We start from the raw sequence: 13,358 nt of genomic DNA, 5'->3' as shown, positions 1-13,358 counted from the left end.
AAGGGCAAGATTTTGAATGTGCAGCTGTATATTCATTCATTCATTTTATTTGAGTGATTGCGATGGCAAAGTGGCCTAAATAAGTTACACGATAAAAAGTTTTAGAGTGACTTAAATCTCACAATGTGGATTACACGTAGTGAGAGATGAATAGAAGATTTCTAAATATAATTGTAACTGAAATAAGAGAACAGTTGAATGATTTAATAAAAATCAAAACTGAATATGGGGACTATACGATGCTGTCCTGCATCAGAACATCTTTTAAACAGTCCAGACTACTCTGGTATACTTGGCATTGACAGCTAGACAACAACAAGACAATGGTAAGCACATTATTGTTGTTAATTGTTATTATTATTATTAAAATATTTCTGGGCATTTTAAGCATATTTTCTGACTCCCTTTAATGCATTTGCCCTGTTTTGATCCATATTCCTGTGAAACTGATTTATCTTTATTTTATTTTGTCATCTTTATTTTTTTAAGGAGATGAAATGGTCCTTATCAACCTTGATTGACATTGGAATAAAATTCACATTATTTTGACAGTAAAAATTTTGGGCTGGTTTTTGTTGAAGTGGGCAGGTTTTGGTGAGCTTTTGGGCTGGAAATCGTCAACCCGATCTGCCAACACTGGTCACTGCAGGAGCAGCATGACTGGACATAATTAACACTGGTAATAGTGACTAAAATAATTGCTGAAAGTTGGAAGCCACAGACATAACACCTTTATATATATATATAGAGAGAGAGAGAGAGAGAGAGAGAGAGAAATCACTTTAAATCCATAGAAAACATTTTATTGTCATTAAACAACATACAATAATAAAACAAATAATTCGTGTCCTTTATTCATTAAGGTAAAACCTGAAAACGAAAGAAAAATCGATATTTTAGACAACACACAATATTACATATATTTTATTAAATATTAATGCGACACAAATCTGTTGCTAACAGTGCCATAAATGAGTACTACCTGTTGCGACATTCCCAATCTGCCTTCTCTTAAAAACAAGGTAAAATCTACATACAGTTCCCAACGAAAATACTGCTTAGTGTAAAACATGTTGAAGATTAGCGATCAGGTTGTTGATTCACTAAAAGAAGCAATTTCTTCGGAAAAAGCTGTTTAAAAGTGAAGCCTCACCATTCAAAGAAAAAAATCCCGCCTTTGGTTTCCTCCCTGGTGAAAAAAACAGCATATGCTGGTAGGTATGTTTTGATGCTGGAATGCTGGTTAGGTAGGTTTTGATGCTGGTTTAAGCTGGTCCTTAGCTGGTTTATGCTGGTCCTTTGCTGGTTCATGCTGGTCCTTGACCAGCAACATGACCAGCAAAAACCAGCAAAGGACCAGCATAAACCAGCATCAAAACCTACCTAACCAGCATTCCAGCATTAAAACATACCTACCAGCATATGCTGGTTTTTTCACCAGGGCTTTCCTGCTTACAGCCGCCAAAGCGTTACGCTTTTTTTTGGCAGAAGGAATATCCTGAAAATAAAAGCCCCATAAATTTTATTTGTTTCTTTAATTGTGCGAACAACATTCTACATTATTTGTTATTGGTTAAAATTTGTACGCACATAAATTAGAATTTCTCAATTAATCCAGTCATAAACAAACTACGGAGAGCTTCACTGAAGCATGGAGATTTGTAGGCACTACTAGGAACACCTGGAAGTGTTTCTGACGTGTACGACGTCGCCTTTACGCATTCAAATATGCTTTAACGAAATACAACCAAGTGAAAGGCTAAAACTAAATCTCTTAAAGAGATAGTAGTTGTACGTCAGAGTAAAATATATTATGGTTAGAATTTTTAAGAACCAATTTTTGTAACATCCCCACATGCTGCATCTTTTTTAATGCGAATACATTAAGTATATTTCTAAACTACTTTCATTTAAAGCAGATAAATACTGTTAAAAATCCTTTTTTTTTTAAATGACCTCCAACACTCCCCATTTCCCGACCTATTGCTGAATCATTCCGACTTAAGCGAAAGAAGTTCTTCAGTTTTTATTATCCCCTGGTTGTACAGATGAATTTTATTCTTTATTTTCTCTTTTGCTGGATTTGTAATGCCATACTGAGAGAGCTGGGGATCATCATCTGAAAAAGAAAAATACTGGATATTAATTCTAAACCTGCTTGGACATGAATTAGTTTGTACGGACAATGACGTTGGACATCTAGACAGATTTTTGTGAATGTTCTAATGACTCTACTTGCCTACAGTGACATATAAAACAGACTGACTGAAGCCATTGGCACAGCAGTCCTCGCACCCCTGCGCTTCTGTTCCAGCGCTACAGCTACACTCCACTGGCCAGCTCCCATATAAGTCCAGAGGAGCTGCAGAGTCTGACTGGATACTCTGTGATGCTGAAACCACTCTGTCATTTTCCTCAAGACATTCCCTGAGGGAATGTGACAAGTTGGGATCTCCAACACTCAAGAAAGTGACCTCAGACTGGCTGCATTCGCAGGGTTCTGCCAGATTGGAAAGTCTGGGAGGTTGTGGTTCCTCAAGCGGGCTGTACATTTCATCAACTTCGACAGGGATGCTTAGATGTGGACTGTGGCAATTATGTGGCCACTGAAGAGGAATCGTATCATCTAGGGTGTGCGGCTGGTCCTCAGGGGATGTGGGCGTGGGAAGAATTTGGTTTAGCCTCTGAAGCACCTGAAAAGGAATACAGTTTCTATATGTTTACAGTGCCTTGCGAAGGTTCACCTTTATTCTACCTTATGTAGATGTTACTACTCTTTGAGTAACGTTAACCTGTGGCAAATTCCATTCAATACCCATTCAAAATTTCAACTGTCCCAGATATGGGTATGAATACTTATGCAATGGAATCATTTAAGCTTTTAATTGTTACTACGCTTGCAACGATGTTAAATCTTTTTATGTTTGTGTAAGTGAGAATATTTACTAACCATTTCCATGGTAGGCCTTGCTCGCATTTTGCTGCTTGTGCATTCTAGTCCGATTCGGAGCAGACAAAGTGCCACCGCAGTAGGCCAATGCTCAACTTTGGGATCTAAAAACTGCAGACAGGCATCCACAGAGCCTTTTTCCTCAAATTCTGAATGCAATATGTCTCTCTAAAGAAATGCAATACCATTAGTCAGTGAAAGAGACAGTTCTGTTATCAGTTGTTTTAATAGGATAGTTTACTAAAAAATGAAAATTCTGTCTTTAATAACTCACCCTCATGTCGTTCCAAACCCATAAGATCTTCGTTCATCTTCAGAACACAAAGATATTTTTGAGAGAAACCTGAGAGCTTTCTGGTCTTGCATAGACAGCAACACAACTGACACGTTCAAGGCCCAGAAAGGTAGTAAGGACATTATTAAAATAGTCTATGTGACATCAGTGGTTCAATCATGATTTTATAAATCTACAAGAATACTTTTTGCGCACAAAGGAAAAACATAACGACTTTACTCAACTATTTCTTCTCTTACGTGTCAATCTTCGTCACACATTTATAAGAATACTACCTTTCTGGGCCTTGAGCGTGGTAGTTGCATTGCTGTCTATAGAGGGTCAAAAAGCTTTCATATTTCATAAAAAATATCTTAATTTGTGCTCTGAAGATGAATGATGGTCTTACAGATTTGGAATGACATGAGGGTGAGCATCAATAACATAATTTCATTTTTGGGTGAACTATCTCTTTAATGTAAAGTACGAATTATATTAACAGATTCGCGAAACTTAAAATGTAAAGAAAAAAGGTCATTAAATAACAAATAAATTATACAAATAAAATATATTGATAATAATAATGATAACATTGATAATTAAATAACATACAATTTAAAATAAACAGTACTAATAATAAATTCAATTTCAATATATTTTAAAATCTCATTTATTTCTGTGACGGCAAAGCTGAATTTCCATTATGATCCTTCAGAAATAATTCTTACATGCTGATTTGGTGCTCAAGTAAAATTACTTCTTGTTTCTTCTTACCAAAAACAGGCTTTTTCCTGACTCCTGTCTCACCTTCTGTCCAGTACATGTCTCTAATATAACCTACAAGCATATAAAGAACATTTAAAGAAATTAAGAAAAAAAGGTTAATTATGTTGACCCAGTCATGACAGGCCAGTAATAAATGACAAAGAGATTTTAATGGCCAGTTGAATCATTAACATTAAAGGGCACATATTATATCCACATGATAATATTGGTAATATTGATCTGATGGGGATTAAAAAATAAGGAGCAGGTGGACTTTTATCATTGTAGGGTGATTGTGTTCACACACTGCCAACACACATTAATGTCCAAACACCATGTAAAAGTGGATTTTGCATAATAGGCGCCCTTTAAAAAGCAGGCATAAGACTTTGTGCAAATTGTACCTGGGCCTGGATGCTACACTCACCATGCCAAGGCTGTACACGTCAAGTTTGATTGACAGCTTGCCATCACGGATGTACTCTTCTGGGAGATAGCCAAGGTTGCTATGGGAGGCAGTATCCATGACAATAGTGCAGCTCTGATCGACAGAGTGCGGTCTGAGATGAGCTAATCCAAAATCTGATAATTTGGGCTGCAGGCGCTCATCCAAGAGTATGTTTGAACTGTGAACACAATATAAAACAAGCTTGTTTCAAAGCAGCATCTTTCATTAGGCATCTAGAAGCTGGAGATACGGCTTTACACTGGCACCTTGTAATGTTTCCACAAATAACCATGCATGGTTGTGCAGTGTGTAGATGGTTAACTGCCTTTGCGGTGCCTTTGATGATGTTTAGCCTTTCCTGCCATGATAAAGGACCCTGAACTTCCTGTAAGACAAGAGTACACATTACAAAAACGTCAACTTTAGATTGCTATGATTGAACATGTTACAGTTTGCTGGTAGGAGATTTACCTCATGAAGTCTGTGGAACAGCGATCCGTTATGAAGGTACGGATAAACGAGACAGAAGCGATCTGCCTCTGAAAAGCTGCCCCATAACTCTAAGATATTAGGATGCTGGTAGCTAAACACACAAACATGGGAACCATTAAAAAATAATAAAGAACATTCGAAAAGTCAATGTAACATGATCAAGCACGCACTGACTGAACCTACAGTTGTAGAACTTCAATTTCTTTGGTGAATTTTTCCCACAACGCCTTCCAATCAGCTTTGTTTTCCTGTTAAAAAAAAACAAAAAAAAAACCTGATAAGCATTTTTCAAAACACTGATTTGTGTATGTGAAATCAGTTATTAATTCGTTCGGACCTGACTATTTTATAAAGGTCTTGTATTTTTTATTATATTATTTTATTATTAAATAATAATAGAACAATTGCCAGAAAAGAACACTAATAGTATAGCAGATGAATGTAGTGGTAGTAAAAATAATAATAATAATAATAATGTCTTTATATCATCAACGATTTTATGATGGTATTGTATTTTTTATTATATCGTTTTATTTTAGTTTATAATAGAACAATTGCAAAAAAAACAAAAAAAAACAACAACAACAATAGAATGGCAGAATAATGTAATAATAATAATAATAATATGCCCTTATATCATTAATTATTTTATTATAGTCTTATATTTTTTTATTATATTATTTTAATAATAATTTATAATAAACCAGAAAATTGGCAGAAAAGAATCTTAAAACAATAGAATAGCAGATGAATGTGATAATAATAAGTCTTTATACCATAAACAATTTTATTATGGTCTTTTTACTATGGTATTTTTTATTATATTATTTTATCACTACTTTATAATAGAACAATTGCCGAAAAAGAAAAAGTGAATAATAATAATACTAATAATACTAATACTAATATTATTATATGTCTTTATACCATCAACAATTTTATTATGGTCTTGTATTTTTGATTATATTATTTTATTATTAATTTATAATAGAACAATTGCCACATAAAATGACAAACAACAACAGAATGACAGATTGATGTAATAATAATAATAATGATAATAATAATAATAATAATAATAATAATATTATTAATAATAATGTCCTTATATCATTAACTATTTTATTATGGTCTTACATATTATATTATATTATATTATAATTTTATTAATAATTTATAATTGACCAATTGCCAAAAAAGAACATAAAACAATAGAATGGCAGATTAATTTAATAATAATAATAATGATAATAATAATTTGTCCTTATATCATTAACTATTTTATTATGGTCTTGTATTTTTATTATTTTATTATTAATTAAAGCAACTGGTATGAAAATGAACACTAGGTCCATACTAGTTGAATACACATTACTTTGTGAATGATTTGTAAATGATGATTTAAGTAATGTTTTGAGATATTAATAGAGTATGACCTGTTTGAAAACTTTCACAGCAAAAGATCTGTTTCCCCATTTGCCACAGTAGACCTCGGAGAACGCGCTCGATCGTATTTTTAAATCCGGGTGAAAATGTCTCGTTCCTTCTATGACGTCAGAAAATGTAATGCAATACTTCTGTTTTTTACCTGAAATGGGCAAGAAGGTTTAATCTTATATCCTTATGAAACCACTCAAAGCAGAAATGAAACTTTCTTTCTAATATCAAGAAAGAAGAGTAGAGTTGGCACTGACTTACAGCAACATGTAATGTTAACTGACATAAAGACAATTAATATCAAGTTTAAATGCACTTAAATGCACAAATTACCTTTAACAAACACAGACTCTGAATGAGGAGCAGACATTTGACAGGATTTCTCAGTGTTTGGCAGATCCTGATTGAAAAATTAAAAATATAGATAGGGTGAATGTGAAAGCATAATATATGAATACAATGTTACTAAAGTGCTTTTTTTTTTTGCTTTTGAATAAAGCCAAATATCTGACCACCATCTGCTTTACAAATCTGCAGGTTGATAACAGTATCAAAAAAGACATCAATTACCGTGACAAAGAGAGGAGACGATGGTGACTTCAGTACGCAGGAGTCTACCAAAGATCGAATATGTTGGGTTAATTGTTGTAATACAGTGGTTTCAGAGCAGTATCACTAGTTTCACTACATGTTGTTTGTGATCGATTGTGGTTTTGTGGGTGATACAATTCGTTAGAACTTCTCTGTGGTTTATATTCACAGCTGTGGTTATTTAAATGACGTTTTGTTTTGTTTTGTTTTGCTTCACTTCATAGTTACCTTCATATTTAGGTTTGTCAGGTTCCTCTTTAAAGCAAACTATGCATTACGACACTATAATAATCATATACGCTATAGAAAGCTTAAAGAAGAGGAAGCTAAAAGAAGGCAGTAAAATGTAAACAACCCCTACAGCTTCCACCAATATATAAGTTACTTAGCAATCGCTACTAAGAAAACAATAAATGATACTGACTCTTTTTGTCTTTGATAAATGTATACAATAACTGTAGTAGCTATTTTGGCATAACCATAACATAGCCTCTTACGATGAAGATGTTACCTTCGGTTTGGAAAAGACTCCTGGCTCGAGCGTGACCCATCTGATCCAGAACCTTCAGAAGATCCCCAACTGTTTTATTCTGCTGGGCCCACGTCCACATGAGCTCCTGGGTAGGACTTTTCCCAGCAGCTACGTGCATTTCAGCATATCTGACTTCCAGCTGACTGGGAAGGATGTGGTTAGCTGTAAGAGAGAAATATCAGGATATGTTTTCCATATTGAAGCTGAGTTTGTTGACCAATTGTTATAACCTGAAGCCATTTGTTGTTAACTTGGGACCAGCTAATGAAGTCTGGACCAACTAATGACCATCTTGTACTATAATATCCAGATAATAACTATAAAGTAAAAAACAAAAAAGCTTGAAGAGTGAACGGCTGTTTAACACTGACACATTCCCAAAGATAAGAAATAAAGATTAACTGATAAGATGGTCATAGCTGACCCTCATACTTTCAGGTAACGGTCGTACAAAGTTATATTATGATGGAAACGTGCGTTTTTTAACGTTACCTAAAGCTCTCCATCCCAGACCGTCGACACCGCTGTCCATCAGCTTACAGAAATTCCCCATCAGCACCGGCGGGACGTCGAAGAGGAACGTCGACGTATTTATTTTACCTGACATGTTTCGCTAGTCTTGGCTACACAGGTGTGTGAAGTTTGTTTAGATGTTTCATTCCTTTCGGACTGATGACTCTACAGTGCTCTCTTGTGTTGGTAACTCTTGCTACAACGCGGAAATTCCCAAACCCCACCTACTTCCTCTAAATAATTTGACTATTACTCTTAAGAGAGCCCTTGCTTGTAAGAGAAAAGTGGCAACCCATACAACAAAACAAAAAAAATAAGCACAAAAATCCAGCAATTAATTTAGCAAATGATTAATAGATTATATAAGAAGAAAATGACATAAAAATATAATAATAGATAAATAATAATAATAATAATAATAATAATAATAATAATGTTTTATTATTGCTTTAATAATTTAATAACTATTGCATTATTAATTTAATTCAATATTTGTAAGTGTTATGGGTCTGGCTTCGCGTCCAGTTATTTTAGCTGTACAAAACTGCTTTTTGTTGCTTGATATTGCAAATGGGTGTGTCTTACCATTTTATTTTAATGTGTAATCTTAATTATGAACACTCTGGTTTGTAGTGCAAACGATTTTACTGTTTACAGCACGTTATTGTTCTCGTTATTATTTCCCTACAGACCATTTCGCTAGATGTAAACAACACTGGTCCAGAAGCGCTTCCTGTTTTTTTTTTTTTTGTTGTTGTTGTTTTTTTTTTCACATATACATATACATTATCTTAAAGGTGCTAATGTAACATTTTCATCCAGTCAAATGTTATGTTGGTTGTATTTTTTGTGATGTTTGTATAAAGTAAGAAAAAAAGAAAAAAAAGAAACAGGAAGTGTATCGGGACCAGTATGTTTACATCTAGCGAAATAATGAACCGGAAGTCTCACCCATCGGCTTACTTCTGCGTTGAAGGAAAATTGACAGTAAAATAAAAGGCAATAATAAAATGAATATACATAGAGGTTAACATAAAATAAAATAAATTTAAAAAAAAAAACAGCTGATATGTGACTGATACTTTCTCTGTACATAACTAAAAAGATGATTTGAGGGACTGACAATCCTTCTGTAATCAGAGATAAAGTTTATTTATAACTGCAATACAGTAGAGAGACAGGAGAATCTTCAAAGTCTTCAATGAAAAATTAAATAAGATATAAATTAAACAGAAATTGTTAAAAATGTCATATATTCTTTTTGGTAAAACTTTTAAATGCAATTAAAGTTTTAGCCTGACAAATTTACACATTTTAATTCTTAAATGTGTATCAGTAATCAATTGTACGTCAATAAATGTCAGTTCACTTAGACATTAAAACATACATCTTTATTTACAAAATGTCCCTACAATTACAAAAGCAGTATGATTCACAGCATTTCAACTTCCTTGTTGCATTATGTTTTATTAATATGACCACTTGATGTCAGTTGTGCTCTTTGAAGATCAGAGATGCTTGTCACCATCACACGGTTTTCGGGAAGTCATGTGACTTTATCTCAGTGCGCGGCAGAGTAGCAATGGCGCGCTTAAACAAACTGCCAAACGCACTTTAGGACATAAAACAAATTTGATAAAAGGTAAAAACGCCACATAACACAACATTCGAGGATATTACCTTTTTAATAGCCTCTTAGAAAACGAAACTCTTACTTGTTGAATTTTTTTTGTAGTCCAATCACCGCCTTGTTTCCACAGTTGCTAGGCAGACGTTAATGTTTTAGGTTAGGCAAATAATTTCAACTGGCTATAATGTTGACTTAAAACAGACTATTAAACAAGCAAATAAACACAACTGTTGCATTCGTTTTTCAATTTTTTATTTTCCCCACTTACAATTACATTTTCACTAGAAACAAAGTGTCAAATTGAATTATTCATATTCATTAAATATCTGGTTTGCAGTAGTCTTAACTGTTTTAAAAAGAGAGAATTGAGTGTGATATTTGAATTTAATTACAAAAGTAAAGCCCCAAAATAGGCATAACTAGCCCTACTGCCTTATTTGTTTTACATATACAAGTGCCTGCTACTGCATGTCCTAAACAGAATTTACAGAGAGAGGAATGAAAGAGTGAAAAGAACCCAGAAACTGATCAAAGCTCATCCAAAAACATGTAGCAGCTGTTTTGGTTAAATTATTCTTACTCTCATGGAGAAAAAGAATGTCAACTCAAGGAAAAACTAAAATCGATGAATCACAGAAGTTGCAGAGTCATTTGTGTGAATAGTGCATCTTGAGCCAGGTTTGTAATATTGGAAAAGAATGATAATATGGTTTCTGCAGATGATGGTAAAAGTCCAAAACATGAAAGCATCCTAAAAAAAAACAAAAAAAAAACCACCTTTATTTATCTTACAATTCTGAAATGCCATTTTAATGGTAGAAAAAAATGGTATTTGGCTATATTTTCCATTAATAATAAACAAGGTAAGCTAACACTTACCATGCTTTGTCTGCCAGGTGACGGTTTTGATGGCTTTCGCTTTACATGTTGGGCTCTGAGGAAAAACATGAGATGTTCAATACACGTGCAATGTCAATCCACAAGGTATCTTCTAGAAACATGCACATTACACTTACCCCAAGAATAGGTTTTTGTTTCGCTCATGTGTCGAACTTTGCAGGAATAATCATGTCCTCGCTCTGGTGTGAAGGCGACGCTCTTGGTGAGGTGAAACTGCCAGCCCTTTTCGAAGGCCAGGTCAGTCTGCTTGCTCTCAGGGAGAATCTCACCATTCTTCAGCAGTTCAATGCTGATATCAGGAGGGTGGAAGCCACTGACATGGCAGATGAGGGTGTTCGACTTTCCATACTCTCCAGGATAATGGCTGTACACCTGGACCTTGGGGTTGGCTGAAAGTATAATTTCAAATATTAGTTTACAAAAATAACATGTAAAGTTAAAATATGATAACAAACATAACAAATCACTAAGTAACACAAACTGCGTCAGAATTACTACTCGCTGGCAAGCTGTAAACAGGTTATGCAATTAATAAAAAATGAAAAAAAAAAAAAAATACTGTGTTTAGCAGCTGGTAACATATTTAGGTATGACCTAAATACAAATTTAACCACTTTAGCCGACATGATGCACTGTTTTTAACCTATTTCAAATTAAAACCAGGAAACAGTCCTTAAAAATACTGATTAAACCACCTAACTATAACTATAGACAGATACATACATAGTACTTAAACATATTTAGGTTACTTGAAGAATTCCTAAGGGAAACTTCTCTTGCAAGATATCAGAGGTGATCAACAGACTAACACAACACAATAAACAAACAACACAATACAGTATTTACATATTCAGTATGAATTACTTACATGTTTTGCCCTGTACAGTGATGTACAGCACACAGAATAGGGCGAAAGTGATGATAGCTCTCATTTTTGGAGATTTAGTCACGAGTATTAAAAAGAGTATGCTACACCTTTCAAGTCGAATGCAGTTAATATCGAAAGTAAACGACCAGTAACCTTAAATGCACTGTCACAAGCTCAGCCTCCAAAATGACCGACAGCCAATAGCAAAACTGCCACAAGTTATCACTAGGCGGATTTGATATAGGGAGGTTATACAGACTGTGGCATTGGTTTGGTAGAAAACAATCCCTTTGGAAATACCCTAACTTACCTAAACAATAAAAAGACTCCTCCTCCTTCGTTGTCCTCATAAACATAACCAGTCCACCATTTTGCACACCAACAGCGCCGAAAGTACCGAAAACAATATTTATAATAGTGCTGACACTTTAGCATAATTTCCCATTAGTTAACGCATTAACTAACAAAAGCAATACTATCTGTTATAGTGTTCACACAACTTTTTTAACATTAGTTATTAAAAATACACCTGTTAGTTCATGTCAGCCCAGGCCCATGAAATAACATTAATAGTTTAACCTTAAACGGATTACTAAATATCGAAATTAATATCAACTAAGATTAATATGCTTTACAATTATCTTTCATTGTTAGTTCGGGTTAACAAATGTTGATAACTAACATAAACAAATGGAAATGAAACATTATTGTAAATTGTTAGCATTTTAGTATATATATGTTTAGTAATATATGTCAAATTTCTTAAAATATTTATTTAAATATTTATTTCTTAAAATAACAAGGGTAGTGAACTGCGTTTAATGTATATCTAACATAAACGAACGTTTGTCGATGTTAGTTTACAGTGTATTAACTAATGTTAACAAACAAAACTTGTGATTTTAATAATGCATTAGTAAAAAAATATATAGCATAAAATAAATAAATAGTAAATATATAGTAAAAAAAAAATAAAAAAATAATGCATTAGAAAATGTGAAAATTCACTAAGATTTGATAAATGCTGTTAAAGCATTGTTTATTTTTAGTTCATGTTAACTAATGTAGTTAACTAATCTAGCTTACTGTAAAGTGTTACTGAAAATTATATATAAGTAAGTAACATTTTACATATATGTATTTTTAATGAATATCTCTTAACAATTGATAGAAAATGCTGTATTTGTAGTTTTAAAAATAAATTTCTCATACCGCAGGAAAATTTCAATGAACTGCGTAGTATAGAAATCGTTATAGCAAACAAGACTCTAATTACATACGATACAGTCACTTACTGTATCACGTAACTATATGTTTTAATGTTCCAAGGGCTCCAGACACCTTTTCACCATTATATTGTCAAAATTATTTTTCAAAGTTGTAAATAAAACAGATTACTAGAGTACTGGATTACACTTTCTACTTCTAAATTTCAGATTTTGCATTATCGTGCAGTTAATTATGCGTGAAATTTACTATCAATTTTTGTGAGAAGATTGCTTCTAGACCAAATCAAGAGAACATAAAAAAAGCAAAGCGAGTTGCTAAATCTGTAAACCTAAGGCTGGTAAAAATCTAAATAAAGAGCTAAATAAAGCATCAGCCATAGGAATGTTAAAGTTATCCCTGTTCTTTAAGCTTTTGAGTTGTATGGAATATACTGGCGAGTCGGAGCAATAAAGAAACGCATATGAATTGTGGCTTGGCCTGGATGCCAGATTCCCTGCCACAACATTCTTCATCTCAGTCTCTATGGATACTAAGCACAATATTATGACACCGTGCTTTGTGTAGATCTGTAATCCAATGTATTAAACTGCTGGGAAAAATGTATAAAACTTTACTTTATGCACTTTTTGTGCAGTCTGCTTTGGAAGTGCTTTCACTTTAAGTTCAAACTTGAAGGATGTTTCCTTGTGCATTTGAATGAAACCAAAGCAGATTTACCAGCCTGGGCA

The 13,358-nt window shown here is 33.5% G+C and overlaps 2 protein-coding genes across 2 annotated transcripts; both read right to left on the bottom strand.

The window, feature by feature from the left end:
* Positions 1-787: 787 nt before the first annotated feature.
* Positions 788-8,200, bottom strand: irak3 (interleukin-1 receptor-associated kinase 3). The gene is made up of 13 exons (XM_051108369.1): positions 7,982-8,200; positions 7,469-7,651; positions 6,937-6,980; positions 6,700-6,766; positions 6,366-6,517; positions 5,113-5,177; positions 4,909-5,020; positions 4,704-4,822; positions 4,417-4,615; positions 3,999-4,061; positions 2,951-3,118; positions 2,240-2,693; positions 788-2,119 (listed from the first exon to the last, which is right to left on the bottom strand). The coding sequence occupies exons 1-13, from the start codon at positions 8,094-8,096 to the stop codon at positions 1,992-1,994; spliced, it is 1,869 nt and encodes a 622-aa protein (XP_050964326.1). The 5' UTR covers positions 8,097-8,200; the 3' UTR covers positions 788-1,991.
* A 1,667-nt stretch (positions 8,201-9,867) lies between these two features.
* Positions 9,868-11,568, bottom strand: b2m (beta-2-microglobulin). The gene is made up of 4 exons (XM_051108196.1): positions 11,401-11,568; positions 10,649-10,921; positions 10,512-10,566; positions 9,868-10,383 (listed from the first exon to the last, which is right to left on the bottom strand). Exons 1-3 carry the CDS (start codon positions 11,462-11,464, stop codon positions 10,553-10,555), a joined length of 351 nt encoding a protein of 116 aa, XP_050964153.1. The 5' UTR covers positions 11,465-11,568; the 3' UTR covers positions 9,868-10,383; positions 10,512-10,552.
* Positions 11,569-13,358: the final 1,790 nt, after the last annotated feature.

Source organism: Labeo rohita, chromosome 4 (genome assembly GCF_022985175.1).
Source record: "Labeo rohita strain BAU-BD-2019 chromosome 4, IGBB_LRoh.1.0, whole genome shotgun sequence".
NCBI classification, from domain to species: Eukaryota; Metazoa; Chordata; class Actinopteri; order Cypriniformes; family Cyprinidae; genus Labeo; species Labeo rohita.
Note: the sequence above shows the minus strand (reverse complement) of the source record. Positions and strands in the feature narration are given on the sequence as shown.

Excerpts from the sequence above, each read along its gene's own strand:
- irak3 (XM_051108369.1), bottom strand. The coding sequence starts at position 8,096 with ATGTCAGGTAAAATAAATACGTCGACGTTCCTCTTCGACGTCCCGCCG. Across the intron at positions 4,823-4,908 it reads TGTTCCACAGACTTCATGAG|GAAGTTCAGGGTCCTTTATC; the intron begins GTAAATCTCCTA and ends CTTGTCTTACAG. Across the intron at positions 4,616-4,703 it reads ATTTGTGGAAACATTACAAG|TTCAAACATACTCTTGGATG; the intron begins GTGCCAGTGTAA and ends TTGTGTTCACAG.
- b2m (XM_051108196.1), bottom strand. The coding sequence starts at position 11,464 with ATGAGAGCTATCATCACTTTCGCCCTATTCTGTGTGCTGTACATCACT. Across the intron at positions 10,922-11,400 it reads CACTGTACAGGGCAAAACAT|CCAACCCCAAGGTCCAGGTG; the intron begins GTAAGTAATTCA and ends TTATACTTTCAG.